Below are 17,968 nucleotides of genomic sequence, written 5' to 3'. Positions count from 1 at the left end.
TGAGTCTGGGGATGGTGTTGGGAGCACAGGTCACTGTTCCTGGGCTTGGTGCCAGGGGAGGCTGCACCCACCAGTGCTCCTGGGGGTGCCCTGGAGTGGGGTGCCCTGTGCTGAGCCTCCTCTGGGGCTGGAGGGGGCAGGTGCCACCCCTGCTCCTGGGTCACTCCAAGCCCTCCTGCTTTCCAGCCAGGGCTGGGGAGCTTTGCCATGGATGCCCAGCCCTGCTGGTTGCCCTCCCAGCAATTCCTCATCCCAGGGCTCTCCTGCCTGCTGTGGTGCCCACCAGTGTGGTCAGCACTGCACACGCCATCCCCTGGCACAGGGAGCATCGCCCTTGGCACTTGCAGCCCTGCCAGGGATTTATTTCAGCCCTGGTATTGCAGGTGCCACGGAGCTGAGCAGCCTTGGGTGGTGGGGCTGATGCCCACAGGGCTCCTGGGGGTGGTGGTGGTGGCAGCCTGGGCTGTCCACATCCCTCCTCTTCCTTTCCTGGCATGGGGTTAGTGCCAGGGCTGTGGGTCTGGGATGCTCTGAGGATGCTGCTGGTACCAAAGCTGCAGGGCTGCCCCTGGCACAGCTTGGCAAGGGCTGTGATCCCTCAGGGAGGGGCTCAGTGCCAAACATGGATTTATTGAGTGCTGCTGTGGCACAGGCCACAGGAACCTCCCACCCTGGAGCAGTCCTGGGTGGGCTGTGCTGCTCAGGGCACAACTGGGGCAGGCTGGCAATGCCAACTGGAGACCAGGAAGTGCTGGAGACCAAGAGGTGCTGGGTGCCAGGAGGTGCTCAGGGGTTCTCCACCCAACCCTTGGCCCTGCTCGGTGCTGCTGGGCTGATAGGGGTCCTCTCCTTGCATTCCTGCCTTGGCATTGCCCACTTCTCCGGGGGCACTGCACTCCTGGAAAGCTGCCCTGGGAGCCAGGGGGCAGCCTGTGCCACACTGCCCTGCAGAGCTGCCCCTGGGGGGTGGCAGCAGAGCTGTGCTGGCATCAAAGTGGGCAGCGAGCGATGGGCATCATGTGATTGCTGCCTCTGCCCGTGCCAGGCTGGGCTGGTTGTCCCTGTGGGGCTGGGTGGCAGAAATGCCACCTCAGGGTCTGTGTCACCCAGAGAAGGCCCCACGTGGGGACATTCAGGAGCCTGAGGAGTTGTTGCCTTAGGGTGAAGTGGCCTTTGATGGTGCTGTTGGGAGAGGAGTGTCCTGGGCAGCCCCAGCCTGAGGGGAGGGGGTGCTGCCCTTGGCACTGCCCAGGGGAAGGGCAGGGCATGTGCAGCACCCCAGGGACCCTGCTGGGGTGGCTCCTGTGTGTGCTGTGGCAGCTCAGGGAGTGCCATCCTCTCCGCTGGATGGAGGTGGCTGGTCATGGAATCATGGAATGGTTTGGGCTGGAAGGGACATTCAAGCCCATCCAGTGCCACCCCTGCCATGGGCAGGGACACCTCCCACCAGCCCAGGGGGCTCCAACCTGGCCTTGGACTCTCCCAGGGATCCAGGGGCAGCCACAGCTTCTCTGCCCAACCTGTGCCAGGGCCTGCCCACCCTCCAGCCAGGAATATTTCCCTAAAAGAAGGGAACTGGAGCTCAGGCTGGTCCTCAGTGCTCACCTCGTGTGACCCCACACCCTGCCCTGCCCTTGGTGCCCTCTGGGTCCCTGGCACTTTTGGGGCCAGACCCAACATTCAGAGGGGCTGTTTCTGAGCAATTCCTGCCCTCAGGAATTCTCAGCATCCAATGAATGCCCTGAGCCCCTGCCCTGCCCTGTGCCCACTCCCTCATGGCTGTTCCTGTGCCCACAGAACTCCATGAGCCCCCTGAGCCCCTGCCCTGCCCCGTGCCCACAGAACTCCATGAGCCCCCTGAGCCCCTGCCCTGCCCTGTGCCCACTCCCTCATGGCTGTTCCTGTGCCCACAGAACTCCATGAGCCCCCTGAGCCCCTGCCCTGCCCCGTGCCCACTCCCTCATGGCTGTTCCTGTGCCCACAGAACTCCATGAACCCCATGAACCCCTGCCCTGCCCCGTGCCCACAGAACTCCATGAGCCCCCTGAGCCCCTGCCCTGCCCCGTGCCCACTCCCTCATGGCTGTTCTCTGTGCCCACAGAACTCCATGAACCTGCCCCCGGACAAGGCACGGCTGCTCCGCCAGTACGACAACGAGAAGAAGTGGGAGCTCATCTGTGACCAGGTAAGGGCCCTGGGGGCATCCTGGGGCATCCTGGGGGCATCCTGGGGGCATCCTGGGGCATCCTGGGGACTGTCCTGGGGGCATCCTGGGGGCATCCTGGGGCATCCTGGGGACTGTCCTGGGGGCATCCTGGGAGTGTCCTGAGGGTGTCCTGAGGCATCCTGGGGGCGTCCTGAGGGCATCCTGGGACGTCCTGGGGCATCCTGGGGACATCCTGGGGCACCCTGGGGGCATCCTGGAGTGTCCTGAGGGTGTTTTGGGGCATCCTGGGAGCTGCTTCCTCAGCAGCATCCCTGGGCTCAGGGGGCACCTTGCAGGGCACAGGGCTGGGGAGTTTAAACACTCCTTTCTTGGGCTTTGTGCCCCGGGTTTGGGCACTCCAACCAGGTTTAAACTGTCCCTGTGTATGGTGAAACCCCCTGATCTCATTCAAGGAGGGGCAAACCCTGCCATGAGAACGCAGCTGGTGAGGGCACCTTTGGGCAGGGAGGGCTGGGAGGTGCCAGGGCTGGGAGGAGGAGGAGGAGGAGCAGGCAGGGGAAGGCAGGGAGCCTGAACTCCATCTGTGGTCTCTGGGGCACGTGGGTTGCTGGGCAGTGCCACAGTCATGGGGGTGGTGCCAGGAGTGCCCCCAACTCCACAGCACCCATGGCAAGAGGGACATTGAGCCCCCAGCCAGCCCTGCCCTGCATTCCCACCCCTGGGGGCTCCCACTCAGCTTGTCATAGAATAGAATCATAGAATCAATTGGGTTGGAAAAGCCCTCTGAGATCATCAAGTCCAACCCTTGGTCCAACCCCACTGTGATCACCAGCCCAGTGCCCTGGGCTGGTGATCACAGTGGGGTTGGATCAAGACAAGGTGGATTCTCACTCAGTGCCACATCCATAGAATCACAGAATGATGGAATGGATTGGGTTGGAAAAGCCCTCTGAGATCATCAAGTCCAACCCTTGGGCCAACTCCAGTCCCTTTACCAGATCATGGCACTCAGTGCCATGGCCAAGCTCAGCTGAAAAACCTCCAGGGATGGGGAATCCACCCCCTCTCTGGGCAGCCCATTCCAATCCCTGAGCACTCTCTCTGCAAAGAATTTCTTTCTCATCTCCAACTTCAATTTCCCCTGGCAGAGCTTGAGCCCTTCGTGCCCCCTTGTCCTATTGCTGAGTGCCTGGGAGAAGAGACCAACCCCCACCTGGCCAGAACTTCCCTTCAGGCAGTTCCAGACAGTGCTGAGGTCACCTCTGAGCCTCCTCTTCTCCAGGCTGAACACCCCCAGCTCCCTCAGCCTCTCCCCACAGCACTTGTGCTCCAGTCCCTTCTCCAGCCTCGTTGCTCTTCTCAGTTGGGTTGGGAGAGACCTCTGAGATCATCAACCCTTGATCCAACCCTACTGTGATCACCAGCCCAGGGCACTCAGTGCCCTGGGCTGGTGATCACAGTAGGGTTGGATCAAGACATGGTGGATTCTCTGCCCCTGGAGGTGTTTAAGAGGACACTCAGAGCCACATCCAGTCCCTTCTCCAGCCCCTCAAGCTCTTTCCTCAACTGAGAGGCCCAGAACTGAACACAACACTCAAGGTGTGGCCTCCCCAAGGCAGAGTCCAGGGGAAGGGTCACTGCCCTGGGCCTGCTGGCCACGCTAGTTTGGATACAGGCCAGGATCCCATTTGCCTTCTTGGCCACCTGGGCACACTCTTGGCTCCTGTTGAGCTCCCTGTCCATTAGGTGGGAACAGGACAGTTGTATCCTGGCACTGAGGGGGATCCAGAGGCTGGGGGAACCTCGGGCTGCCCCCTGGGCACAGCACCAAGTCCTGGTTCTGGCAGCTTCTTTATCAGCCTCTGACATAAAGCAGAGCTGGGTAATCCCAGCCAGGCATCCCAGCCAGGAAAGGGCAGTTTGAAAGGCCAGTCCCTCTCATGGCTTTCCAAAGCAGCAAAAGAAACCCTTGGAGGGGCTGGACAAAGGTTTCCAAGAGCAGGAGATGTTCCCCACAAGAGGTTCTGGATGACTCCTTGGGGAGGAGCATTCCTGGTGGCTGCTCCTCATGGAGAGTGGCTGGAAAACCCTCCAGCCCCAAGGGTTGCACTCCCAGCAACAACAGCAGCTCCTGACATGGAGTTGCTGTGGAGATTATTCCATAAATACCTGATTGCAGCCAGGTTGGAGGAGAACAGACTGAACTCGGAGTATCTGCAGCCCAGACTGTGAAATGTGCTTGGGAGGCTCTCAAACATTTCATTCTGAAGACTCCAACTCTCAAACTGGCAGCTGGGAAAAGCTCCTGTCACCTCAACAGCTCAGGAGTTGGGAAGGGAAATAAATCCTGGAAAGCAAAGTAGCTCCTCTGGAGGCTCAGAGCAAACCCAGCTGGGAGAGCCCCCAGAAAGGGAGGGGGAGCCTGGCTGGGCTGGACCCCCAGTCAGCAGAACTGGGTGATCCTTGAGGGCTCTGCCAGCCCAGCCCATTCTGGGGGTGTTCTGGGACCTCTGTCTTGGTGCTCCACCACTTGGAGATGCAAAGAATAATATTTGGACCTGGATGCCCAGTGGCACAGTGAGGGCACTTGTCCCTGTGTGGGTTTGGGAGCAAAGGATGGGGTTGTTCCAGTGCTGCAGGACCTCTGGGGCTCGTGGAGAGCTGGGGAGGGGGACATGGGGAGGGGTGGGGGTGGTCTCCAAAGTCCAGATGCCTCCACAGCTCTTTGCCAGTTGAACCTGGGCCAGATTCTCATTTACAACGTGGGTTTTTGTCTGTGTGCCAGAGTGAGGGGGTTTGGAAAGGGACTGGGGGTGGGAAATGCTGCTAAATAACTTTATTTCTGCCCACTGTCAGTGTCCTGAGGGGCTGGAAGGCTGACCCTGGCCCAGCAGAGCCCTGTCAGACTGACAGGGGGAAGCTTAGGGTGGATATTGGGAAGGAATTGGTGGCTGGGAGGGTGGGCAGGCCCTGGCACAGGTTGGGCAGAGAAGCTGTGGCTGCCCCTGGATCCCTGGGAGTGTCCAAGGCCAGGCTGGAGCCACCTGGGCTGGTGGGAGGTGTCCCTGCCCATGGCAGGGGCTGGAAAGAAATGGGATTTAAGGTCCTTTTGACCCAGACCATTCTGGGATTCCAGAAAAGGGTCTGTCTGCCCCTGGCACAGAAATCCAGGTCCTTCCCAGCAGTGGGACATCCTTATCCCACTCACACTCCCTTATCCTTCTCTGCAGCAGCTCCAGGATGTTACCAGGCACTCCCTGGGGGTTCCCTGGGGGTCCCTTCCAGCTCAGGATATTCCAGGATTCTGAGCAGAAAGGAAAATCCTTTCTTATCCCAGTGCTGCCCTTCCCAAGGGCTTGGCACAGCCTGGCTGGCATTTGGCAGTGCCCACACCCCACACCTGCCCCCCTGCTTGGGAAAACACCCATGCCAGGCAGTCACCCCAAGGTGGGGGGGAAAGGAGGGAATGTGGGACCCCAGGGCAGGGGGAACACCCCAGTGGGAGCAGCAGCCCAGCCCTGGCAGTGCCACCTGAGGTGAGAGTGGCTCCAGGATCCAAGAGGAACCCCTGGGCACAGTGCTGAGGGAGGATGGAGCAAGCCAGACCCTCTGGGGGTCCCTTTGCCCAGGGAAGGGCTGACAGGGAAGAACTTTGCATTTTCTGGCCTGTTTTTAGCTAAAAAAAGGCAGTGCCAGTTCCAGAGCTGTGCTTGGCCCGGAGGTGTGAAGGTGCCTGGAGAAGGAACCAGCTGGGAAGGAGCCCAGACCAAGTGTCTGCTCCGTGTCCTGCAGAGCAATCAGGGCTGAGCTGGGAGCTCATTCCTTCCTGCTGACCACGAGGAGTTGCTTTCTTTGCAGCAGGATAATAACAGGAAGGGCTGGTGGTGCTCAGCCAGTTGTGGTGACTGGGCAGCAGCAGCTCTGGTGGGTCTGGAATCACTTTGGGCTGGTGCAGTCCAAGTTGCCTCCTGCCTGATGGAGGGAGGGGTCAGAGAGCGCTTGGAAAACGTGGAATTGCAGGAGGAAATGGCTATGAGATCTTCCCTCCTGGGAGAGGGGCAGGACAGCTGGAAACCCTTCCAAGATCCAAACAGTCTGAGGGCTTTTGGAAATGCTCTCAGCAGGTCTGGCCAGAGCTCCTTCCTCCTGGAACAGCCTGTGGTGGGTGGGATGCCCTTCCAGCTGGCAATGCCACCTGGAAAGAGGGAAAACCCAGGGGGTTGCAGGCTCTGCAGGCCTTGGGTTTGCCACCCAACTGTGGCATCCAGTCCCTGTGGGGCTGGGGGTGGATTGCAGGGTGGGGGTCCCTCTGGATGGTGGAGTTTGGGGGGGTCTCAAAGGAAGGCAGGGGTTTCATGGGCTGGGCTGGGCTGGGAGCAGGTGGGTGGCACTGGGTGGGCAGGGGGCTGCAATGCTGCTCTGTGTGTGGCAGGAGGGCAGGGGTTTCATGGCCTGGGCTGGCAGCAGGTGGGTGGCTCTGGGTGGGCAGGGGCTGCAATGCTGCTCTGTGTGCCAGGAAAGCAGCAGGGCAGGGGTTTCATGGCCTGGGCTGGGCTGGGAGCAGGTGGGTGGCACTGGGTGGGCAGGGGGCTGCAATGCTGCTCTGTGTGCCAGGAAAGCAGCAGGGCAGGAGCTGCAATGCTGCTCTGGGTGCCAGGAAAGCAGCAGGGCAGGAGTTTCATGGGCTGGGCTGGCAGCAGGTGGGTGGCTCTGGGTGGGCAGGGGCTGCAATGCTGCTCTGGGTGCCAGGAAAGCAGCAGGGCAGGTGAGGGCCATGAGCTGTTTCCCATGGGCAAAGCTCTCCTGCCTTCCTGCCTGTCCTGGCATTGATCCCACTCATTCCTGGGAATTCCAGTGGGCAGGGCTGGGCATCAGATCCATCGTTTCCCTGGGAAGTGGATGGTGCCCTGGTGGCATTTGCTGGTTCCCTTCCTGGTGAGACCCTCCCTGCAGAGCTGCTCCAGCCCTGGGGCAGCACAGGGAGGACCTGGAGCTGCTGGAGAGGCCCCAGGAGGCCTCAGGATGGGCACAGGGATGGAGCAGCTCTGCTGGGAGGACCTGGAGCTGCTGGAGAGGCCAGAGGAGGCCCCAGGATGGGCACAGGGATGGAGCAGCTCTGCTGGGAGGACCTGGAGCTGCTGGAGAGGCCCCAGGAGGCCCCAGGATGGGCAGAGGAGGGAGCAGCTCTGCTGGGAGATTTGGGATTGCTGAGCCTGGAGAGGAGAAGCTGGGGCTGCCCCTGGATCCCTGGGAGTGTCCCAGGCCAGCTTGGAGCCACCTGGGACAGTGGGAGGTGTCCCTGCCCATGGCAGGGGTGGCACTGGGTGGGCTTTGAGGTCCCTCCCAGCCCAACCCAGGCTGGGGTTCTGCAGTTCTGGGATTCCCAGCACTCTGGAGGTCCCTGAGCTCAGCCCTCCTGTGGCACAGGAGTGGCAGGAGACCCTCCCAGTGCCATGGTGGGTGGGATGGGTGGGATGCTGGGGGTGGGGTGGGCTGAGCATCGTGGCATGGACAGGCTTTGCTGTGCCCCTGTGGGTTTGGTGCCCATCCCTTCCCTGGGCTGGGACCTGCTGGGTCCTTCCAGACCATCCCATTTAATATCCTGGAGCTGGAATATTCCTTGTTCTTCCTAATACACATCCCTTGGGTTCATCTTCCTGTGATCCCCCCAAGGAATGAGGAGACTCTTCCCATGACCATGCAAAGTGGTTTTGGGCTTTTTCCACGTGGTAAAAGGGGTGTCTGGGCTTTTGTGGTGATGGTTTCACTCCCACCTGGCCCTTTCCTCACCCTTCTCCCTCCCCTCCTGCTGAGCAGCAACCCCATCACTCCCTGTGTGTTTGTACCTGCAACTGAAGGGCAGGATTAGCCCTGAATATGCAACATGTATTTTTATGCATCTGATATAAATATCAAATTGCAGGATATCAAGATCCATGTAAATAGATTTTATTTGCATCCATATCTTATGTGCATAAATCATATCCTCAGGATTACAATGGACACACCAAACTGTTCTGATTTCCTGCTGTTCCAGTGTGTGTGCACCAGGTTTGGCACAGGGTGAGTGAACAGCAGAGGGGCTGAAATGGCTCATCTTTGTCCTTGTCCCCTTTGCAGGAAAGATTCCAAGTGAAGAATCCTCCCCACACGTACATCCAGAAACTAAAGGGCTACCTGGACCCAGCAGTGACCAGGAAGGTGAGGAACAACCTGGGCCCTCCTCAGGCCCTCCCTGCTCAGCCACGACTTTCCTGCCTGGCTGGGAATTCCCTGGAAAGGCTCTTTGCAGAGACAACCTGGGAATCTGCTGCAGCTCCTGCAGCTCAGGGAGGGGAGAGCAGATGTTGGGATGCTCCCATGTGATCCATGACTTGTGCCCACCCTGCCAGGTGCCCCCTGAGCTGGGCTCTGGGCCAGGCTTGCCCATGGGCACAGACTGCAGCCACTGGCTGGGGGCACTCTGCTCCCCCTTGGAAGGGGGTGCTGAACTTTGGAGCCCTTTCCTGGGGGGAATTTGGGTGGCAGAGGTTTGGTGCAGCTGGCACAGTTCACCTGGCACAGCCTCCTCCATCCCTGGCACGTTATTTTATCCAGAGTAGTCTGGAAATCCCTTGGGAAAGGTCAGACATTGCCTGGGCCTTTGGTGTGTGCCAGAGTGTGGGTTCTGTGCCAGGGTGACTTTGGGGGTGGCTCTGGCATTGCTGAGCCCAGCTCTGATGGGCTGGGCACGGGATCCTGGGGGGCTCTGGGTGGGGAGGGACATTAAAGCCCACCCAGTGCCACCCCTGCCATGGGCAGGGACACCTCCCACCAGCCCAGGGTGCTCCAACCTGGCCTGGGACACTCCCAGGGATCCAGAGACAGCCACAGCTTCTCTGCCCAACCTGTGCCAGGGCCTGCCCACCCTCCCACCCACCAATTCCTTCCCAATATCCCACCTGGCAGTGGGAAGCCATTCCCTGTGTCCTGTCCCTCCATCCCTTGTCCCAAGTCCTTCTCCAGAGGGACTGATTCTGATCCATGTTTGAGGCATCACTCAGAGCTCCTTGACCTGCTCATGGATAATGATTCCCATGGTCAGGCTGTAATTTAGAACCAAAATAGGGCAGGGAATGCCCGTGGGACTCAGATTTTACAGGGGTAAACCCATGGATTGATTTCATACAATCCCAGACTGGTTTGGGTTGGAGGGACCTCAAAGCCCACCCAGTGCCACCCCTGCCATGGGCAGGGACACCTCCCACTGTCCCAGGTGGCTCCAGCCTGGCCTTGGACACTCCCAGGGATGGATCCAGGGGCAGCCACAGCTTCTCTGCCCAACCTGTGCCAGGGCCTGCCCACCCTCCCAGACACCAATTCCTTCCCAACATCCCACCCAGCCCTGCCCTTCATCCCCTTGGGCTCTCATTTGCCTTGCTCAGAAATGGGACTTGGCCATCACAGCAGCTCCAGGGTGGTTTCTCCAGCTGTTGGGGCACCTCAGCATGGACAGCAGAGAAGAGGACCATGTTCCTCCAGGTGGGACCTCCTTGGCCCTCTCTGTACCTGGTTCTGCAGAGGCAGGAGGGACCTTCTCTAGACCTCAGCAGAGAGTTTGCTGCTAAACCAAAGGTTGTTTTATAAAGAAATGTTTCTTTATCTCCAGGCTTTTCGTTTTCTCAGTCCTGGGAGCTGCAGGATGTTCTGGGAGCAGAAGTGATTCCTCCACACGTGTTTTTGTTCCCTGCTGGACTGTTGGTGCATTCCTGGGGATTTTGAGGAGTTCTCAGTTTACCTCCATGTTTGCTTTGCTCAGTCTGAGAGGTTGATATTCTTTAATTACCATCCCATGACTCTGATTGTTCTTTTTGCTGCTCCCTCTGTTACAGAAATTCAGAAGACGAGTCCAAGAGTCGACTCAAGTGCTCCGAGAACTGGAAATTTCTTTGAGGACCAACCACATTGGGTGAGAGATTTTGCTGCCTCTGCTCTCAGATTTATTTTTGCCCATCTCCTGATGCCTTTGAGGAAACATCTCTTTGCATGTCAAGCAGTGAGAGCAGTTGATTGATGGTTATTAAAGCCTGCTGGGCTTGGTTAAAGCAGAGTTGGGCATCTCTGGGGAGGAGCTGAGCTTTAATCCTTCCCTGAGAGGCTCAGCCACAGCTCTGAAGCTGAGGAGGGACTGGAGCCACTTCTGCTCCTCCTGAGCCAGTCAGAGCACGGGGTTGTGCCTGGGATAAAACCAGAGCTCAGTATAAATATAAATATAAATATAAATATAAATATAAATATAAATATAAATATAAATATAAATATTTATGGCCTGGGTAATGGCTGGGACCTGGTGCAGCTCCTGGAGCTTCTCTGGCAGGAAAATCACCAACATTTCACTCCCCAAAGCAGAAACTCCTCCTGTGTCCCCTCCATGCTCCCCCCGTGTGTCCTCCATGGTGCCACCCCGTGTGTCCCCTGCATGGTCCCCCCTGTGTGCCCTCCATGGTGCCACCCCGTGTGTCCCCTGCATGGTCCCCCCTGTGTGCCCTCCATGGTGCTTCCCTGTGTGCCCTCCCTGGTGCCACCCTGTGTCCACTCCATGGTGCCACTCTGTGTCCCCTCCATGGTCCCCCCCTGTGTGCCCTCCCTGGTGCCACCCTTTGTGCCCCACTGCCCCGCCCCACAGCAGGTGACCAGGGAAGGATTTAAAACCTGGAGAGCAGAGAACTCCAGTTGGTGAATTCATTCCCACACTGGGCCCAGGATCCCCATTCCCCCCTCCCTGGATCCCCATTTCCCCCCAGGATCCCCATTCCCCTCCTGGATCCCCATTCCCCCCCTGGATCCCCATTCCCCCCCCGGATCCCCATATTCCCCCCAGGATCCCCATTCCCCCCCCTGGATCCCCATTCCCCCCAGGATCCCCAGGAATTCCAGTGGCACTGCCCCACTCCTGGGGAATTGGCTGCCCTGGTTGGTGCCCAGGGCAGTGCTGGGGCTCTTTGCCCCTGAGTGGGTGACATTCCAAACCTGCCCTGGCATCTGAGAGAGCTTTGGAAGCTCCTTGACTTTCCTGGATCAGGCTCTCCTTGTCCTGCTGTGCTGTCCCAGCCCTGGAGCCACCAGGAGGTGACACAAAGAGGTGACACTGGGAGGTGGCAGCACCTTTGCAAAGCCCCTCCAAGGCCTCCAAATATTGAAGGGCATTTTGAAAAAGCCTTTTTTTTTTTTTTTCCCTGAGTGGGGGTTTTGCTCATTGGTGCTGCTCCCCCAGTGGAGCTGAGAATTCCAGGGATTCCCAAAGCCCTGACAGGCTCTGCTGTTTTTGGCCAGGTGGGTCAGGGAGTTCCTCAACGAGGAGAACAAGGGCCTGGATGTGCTGGTGGAGTACCTGTCCTTTGCCCAGTGTGCAGTCACGTGAGTAGCACAGCCTGGGGCTGGCCTGCTGGGAAATCCTCTGCTCTGGGATATTTGGGAATGGCTCATCCCTGAAAGGGTGGTCAGGAATTGAGAGGGGCTGTCCAGGGCAGGGGTGGGGGCACCACTTCAATAATGAGGATGTGGCACTTGGGGCCGTGGTTGCATTGCCAGGGCTGGGGTGGAGGCACCACCAAAAATGAGGGGATGTGGTACTTGGGGACGTGGTTTCATTGCCAGGGAAGGGATGGAGGCACCACCAGAAATGAGTGGATGTGGCACTTGGGGACTTGGTTTCATTGCCAGGGAAGGGGTGGGGACACCTTCAACAAAGAGGGGAGGGATGTGGCACTTGGGGACTTGGTTTCATTCCCAGGGCAGGGGTGGAATCACCACCAAAAATGAGTGGATGTGGCACTTGGGGACTTGGTTTCATTGCCAGAGAAGGGATGGAGGCACCACCAAAAATGAGGGGATGTGGCACTTGGGGACGTGGTTTCATTGCCAGGGAAGGGGTGGAAGCACCACCAAAAAAAAAAAAGAGTGGATGTGGCACTTGGGGACGTGGTTTAATTCCCAGGGCAGGGGTGGAATCACCACTTCAACAAGGAGGGGATGTGGCACTTGGGGACAAGGTTTAATTCCCAGGGCTGGGGTGGAGGCACCACCAGAAATGAGTGGATGTGGCACTTGGGGACTTGGTTTCATTGCCAGGGAAGGGATGGAGGCACCACCAAAAATGAGGGGATGTGGCACTTGGGGACTTGGTTTCATTGCCAGGGCTGGGGTGGGGGCACCACTTCAATAATGAGGATGTGGCACTTGGGGACTTGGTTTCATTGCCAGGGAAGGGGTGGAGGCACCACCAAAAAAAAAAAAGAGTGGATGTGGCACTTGGGGACGTGATTTCATTGCCAGGGCTGGGGTGGGGGCACCCCTTCAACAAAGAGGGGAGGGATGTGGCACTTGGGGACTTGGTTTCATTCCCAGGGCTGGGGTGGGGGCACCACTTCAACAAGGTGGGGAGGGATGTGGCACTTGGGGACTTGGTGTCATTGCCAGGGAAGGGGTGGAAGCACCACCAAAAAAAAAATTAGTGGATGTGGCACTTGGGGACGTGGTTTCATTGCCAGGGCAGGGGTGGAGGCACCACCAATAATGAGTGGATGTGGCACTTGGGGACTTGGTTTCATTGCCAGGGCTGGGGTGGAATCACCACCAAAAATGAGTGGATGTGGCACTTGGGGACTTGGTTTCATTGCCAGGGCTGGGGTGGGGGCACCACTTCAATAATGAGGATGTGGCACTTGGGGACTTGGTTTCATTGCCAGGGAAGGGGTGGAGGCACCACCAAAAAAAAAAAAGAGTGGATGTGGCACTTGGGGACGTGATTTCATTGCCAGGGCTGGGGTGGGGGCACCCCTTCAACAAAGAGGGGAGGGATGTGGCACTTGGGGACTTGGTTTCATTCCCAGGGCTGGGGTGGGGGCACCACTTCAACAAGGTGGGGAGGGATGTGGCACTTGGGGACTTGGTGTCATTGCCAGGGAAGGGGTGGAAGCACCACCAAAAAAAAAATGAGTGGATGTGGCACTTGGGGATGTGGTTTCATTGCCAGGGCAGAGGTGGAAGCACCACCAAAAATGAGTGGATGTGGCACTTGGGGACGTGGTTTCATTGCCAAGGGGGTGTTTGGGCAAAGGTTGGACTTGGTGGGTCTTTGCCAGCCTTAGTAATTCCAGGATTCTGTGTCCTTACAACAGAAATGTGGGTCAGGAATTATTCCATCCCAAGCCTAAATTCAAACCTGGAGGTTCTTTCTCTCCAGGGCTGTGCTGGGACATCCCTGAGCTTTGACCTCTCACCAGCTCAGGGTGCAGGAGATGAAGGTGTGGGAGGACAGAGAACTCCTGGAAGGGTTTGGGGTTGGTGCCAGCCCTGAGGAATGGTGTGTCTGTGTGCCCAGAGGGCACCTCCCACTGCTCCCTGCCAGCCTGGGGGCGTCCCCTGTGCCCCAGGAGGCATCTCAGGGGGGTTGGCACCTCGGGAAAGCTGCAAACCAAGAGGTTCCCTCCTGGTTAGTGCTGGAGGTGACAAATCCTGGGAGGTGCTCTGAAGAGCAGGAGCTTTCCTGAGTTGTTCCATCCCATGATTTGAAATGGATCTTCAGCAGAGAATCTGTTTTAGTGTCATGGAATCATCCCAGACTGGGCTGGGGGGGACCTTAAAGCCCATCCCAGACCTTCCTCCAGCCCAGATTGTCCCATCCAGCCTGGCCTTGAACACTCCAGGGATGGGCCATTATCTCCACATTAATTCAGGATATTGTAGGAGATTTCTTTGTATAAAAGTGCCTGAAAAGAAGCCTTGGGTTGGAGACACTGACAGTTTATTTTTAGCAAAGCTGCCCTCAAATTTCTGGATGTCATTGCACAGAAAGGGGATTTTTGATGGGCTTGCAGGAAAATTAATGAGGGAAAATTACATGTTTTAGAATGTTACTGACTGGAAAAACTGTGCCCAGCAAAGAGGAGTGTTTGTGGAAAGACTCTTCCCAAATTTATCCAAATGTAGGGAAGGGACTCGCTGGTTTCCCCCTCTGAGGTGGCAAAAATGAGTAAGGACCTCAAAGCTGGGGAGGGAGCAGAATTCCAGCAGGACAGTGGGGAGGGAGCAGAATTCCAGCAGGACAGTGGGGAGGGAGCAGAATTCCAGCAGGACAGTGGGGAGGGAGCAGAATTCCAGCAGGACAGTGGGGAGGGAGCAGAATTCCAGCAGGACAGTGGGGAGGGACCAGAATTCCAGCAGGACAGTGGGGAGGGAGCAGAATTCCTGCAGGACAGTGGGGAGGGAGCAGAATTCCTGCAGGACAGTGGGGAGGGACCAGAATTCCAGCAGGACAGTGGGGAGGGAGCAGAATTCCAGCAGGACAATGGGGAGGGAGCAGAATTCCTGCTGAAGAATGTGGGAACAGAATTCCAGCAGGACAATGTGGGACCAGAATTCCAGCAGGACAATGTGGAAGGCACAGAATTCCTGCAGGATGATGGGGAGGGACCAGAATTCCAGAAGGACAGTGGGGAGGGACCAGATTTCCTGCTGGAGAATGTGGGAACAGAATTCCTGCAGGACAATGGGGAGGGACCAGAATTCCTGCAGGACAATGTGGAGGGAACAGAATTCCTGCTGGACAGTGGGGAGGGAGCAGAATTCCAGCAGGACAATGGGGAGGGAGCAGAATTTCTGCTGAAGAATGTGGGAACAGAATTCCAGCAGGACAATGTGGGACCAGAATTCCAGCAGGACAATGTGGAAGGCACAGAATTCCTGCAGGATGATGGGGAGGGACCAGAATTCCAGAAGGACAGTGGGGAGGGACCAGATTTCCTGCTGGAGAATGTGGGAACAGAATTCCTGCAGGACAATGTGGGACCAGAATTCCTGCAGGACAATGTGGAGGGACCAGAATTCCTGCTGGAGAATGTGGGAACAGAATTCCTGCAGGACAATGGGGAGGGACCAGAATTCCAGCAGGACAATGTGGAAGGCACAGAATTCCTGCAGGATGATGGGGAGGGACCAGAATTCCAGAAGGACAGTGGGGAGGGACCAGATTTCCTGCTGGAGAATGTGGGAACAGAATTCCTGCAGGACAATGTGGGACCAGAATTCCTGCAGGACAATGTGGAGGGACCAGAATTCCTGCTGGAGAATGTGGGAACAGAATTCCTGCAGGACAATGGGGAGGGACCAGAATTCCAGCAGGACAATGTGGAAGGCACAGAATTCCTGCAGGATGATGGGGAGGGACCAGAATTTCAGCAGGACAATGTGGAGGGAGCAGAATTCCTGCAGGAAAATGTGGGACCAGAATTCCTGCAGGACAATGGGGAGGGAGCAGAATTTCAGCAGGATAATGGGGAGGGACCAGAATTCCTGCTGGAGAAAACAGGACAATGGGCAAGGAGTCAGAAATGAAGGAGGACCTGGAATGGTTGTGGGATCTGCTTGGGTTGTGTTGAGTTGGGATAACGTGAGGTTGGATCTTGCCTGGGATGTGACCCTGGAGGAGTTCAAAGCCCTGTGGATGTGGCACTTGGGGACATGGTCAGAGGTGGCCTGGGCAGTGCTGGGGCTGGTTGGACCTGCTGGTCTCAGAGGGCTTTTCCAGCCTGAGGGAATCTGTGGGGCTGGGAATTCCTTCCCCCTCTGTAGCTCAGCCCCTTTCCCTGGGCTTTGCCCTCAAGCCCCACGTTGTGTTTGTCTCTCCTTTTCCATCCCTGTTCCAGCAGATCCCACAGTCCCAGCCTGCTCTGGGGGGAGGGCCCTTGGCACAGGTGGGCTCCATGGGCTGGGAGGGCATTTCCCCTGCCCTTGGCACTGTTGGGTGGCTCTGGGACCTTGGCACAGGTGGGCTCCATGGGCATAGAGGGCAATTCCCCTGCCCTTGGCAGTGTTGGGTGGCTCTGGGACCTTGGCACAGTGGAGCAGGTGGGCTCCATGGGCTGGGAGGGCAATTCCCCTGCCCTTGGCAGTGTTGGGTGGCTTTGGGGCTGCCCCCAAAGGAGGGCACTCCATGCCCCTCCTCTGCCTAACCTGGCCCTGCAACCCCCTTTGCCTTCCAGCTTTGACTTTGAGAGCCTGGAGAGCAGCTTGGAGAGCTCCATGGACAAGGCCAAGCCCTGGAGTCGCTCCATCGAGGACCTGCACAGGGGGGGCACCACCAACCTGCCCTCGCCCGTGGGCAGCGGCGCGGCCCGTGCGGGGCGACACTCCACGCTGCGGTGAGGCTGGGGGCACCTTCCTGAGCTCTGCCCTGCTGGCCTGCTGTCCTGCTGCCCTGCTGCCTCCTGCCCTGCTGTCCTCCTGCCCTGCTGCCTCCTGCCCTGCTGTCCTCCTGCCCTGCTGCCCTCCTGCCCTGCTGTCCTCCATCCTCCTTCTCTCCCTCCTTCTCTCCCTCCTTCTCTCCCTCCTGCCCTCCATCCTCTCTCTCCATCCTCTCGCCTTCCTTCCTTCCTTCCTTCCTTCCTTCCTTCCTTCCTTCCTTCCTTCCTTCCTTCCTTCCTTCCTTCCTTCCTTCCTTCCTTCCTTCCTTCCTTCCTTCCTTCCTTCCTTCCTTCCTTCCTTCCTTCCTTCCTTCCTTCCTTCCTCTTCCTTCCTTCCTTCCTTCCTTCCTTCCTTCCTTCCTTCCTTCCTTCCTCCTTCCTCTCCTTCCTCTCCTTCCTCCTCCTCCCTTCCTCCCTCCTCCTCTCCTTCCTCCCTTCCTCCTCCCTCCCTCCCTTCTCCCTCCCTCCCTTCCTCCCTCCCTCCCTTCCCTCCCTCCTCCCTTTCCTTCCTTCCCTCCCTCCTTTCCTTCCTTCCTCCTCCCCTCCCTTCTCCTTCCTTCCTCCCTCCCTCCCTTTCCTTCCTTCCCTCCCTCCCTTTCCTTCCTTCCCTCCCTCCCTTTCCTTCCTTCCCTCCCTCCCTTTCCTTCCTTCCCTCCCTCCCTTTCCTTCCTTCCTCCCTCCCTTCCTTCCCTCCCTCCCTTTCCTTCCTTCCCTCCCTCCCTTTCCTTCCTTCCCTCCCTCCCTTTCCTTCCTTCCCTCCCTCCCTTTCCTTCCTTCCCTCCCTCCCTTTCCTTCCTTTCCTTCCCTTCCCTCCTCCCTTCCTTCCCTCCATCCCTTTTATTTGCAGATTTCATCAGTACTCGTTAATTGAATGGGATCTTTTCCTGAGGGTGAGGCAGGTTCTCCTCACCAGCTGAGGGTGTGCAGGATGAGGAGTTTGGGCACACCAGGAGGGTCCTGCCCTGTCCCCAGGTGGTAGATGAGGGTTCTGGGCCATGTGGACCTCCAGGCTGGAGGTTCTGCTGGGTGGAAGCTCCTCCTCTGACTTTGCCATGGGAACCATTCAGCTCCAGAATCCCAGGATGGGTTGGGTTGGAAGGACCTCAAAGCCCATCCAGTGCCACTCCTGCATGGGCAGGGGCACCTCCCACTGTCCCAGGGTGCCCCAAGCCCCTTCCAGCCTGGAGTGCTCCTCTCTCTTGGCTGGAAGAGGACAAGGCTGGGAGATCTCAGCAGGATAATTCCCAATTGGACACAGAGCTCTGCGTGTCCCTTCATGGCTCAGCCCATCCCTTCCCATCCCCACTCAGGTGCCTTCCTGCAGCTACTCCAGCTGTGCCAGCCCTGCCAGTGCCCTGCTCCCTGCCTTGCCTTGGCACCTGAGAGGCTCCTCCTGAAGGGGAGGGACAGGGATTTGGGAAATGACACCAAAACGAGGGCAGAAGGATCAAAAAGGAGCTGAAGCTTTGAGGGTTTTACTGCTGCTTTTTGGGGAGAAGGAGCTTTGCAGAGGGCCAGAGTCTCCTGTCAGATCAATATTAATGTGCAGTGGCCCAGCCCATTAGAAATTCCTTTTCTT

General features: G+C 57.9%; 1 protein-coding gene across 4 annotated transcripts in view; it reads left to right on the top strand.

Moving 5' to 3' along the window:
• FMNL2 (formin like 2) overlaps window positions 1-17,968 on the top strand; it is a 116,278-nt gene that overhangs the window by 59,468 nt on the left and 38,842 nt on the right. For all 4 annotated transcript variants that reach the window (XM_071562247.1, XM_071562250.1, XM_071562249.1 and 1 more), the window contains exons 2-6: window positions 2,102-2,185; window positions 8,288-8,368; window positions 10,039-10,115; window positions 11,480-11,563; window positions 16,189-16,347. In XM_071562247.1, coding sequence (XP_071418348.1) covers window positions 2,102-2,185; window positions 8,288-8,368; window positions 10,039-10,115; window positions 11,480-11,563; window positions 16,189-16,347 — 485 coding nt within the window. The remainder of the gene's footprint in view (window positions 1-2,101; window positions 2,186-8,287; window positions 8,369-10,038; window positions 10,116-11,479; window positions 11,564-16,188; window positions 16,348-17,968) is intronic.

Source organism: Pithys albifrons, chromosome 8 (assembly GCF_047495875.1).
Source record: "Pithys albifrons albifrons isolate INPA30051 chromosome 8, PitAlb_v1, whole genome shotgun sequence".
Lineage (NCBI taxonomy): Eukaryota > Metazoa > Chordata > Aves > Passeriformes > Thamnophilidae > Pithys > Pithys albifrons.
Note: the sequence above shows the minus strand (reverse complement) of the source record. Positions and strands in the feature narration are given on the sequence as shown.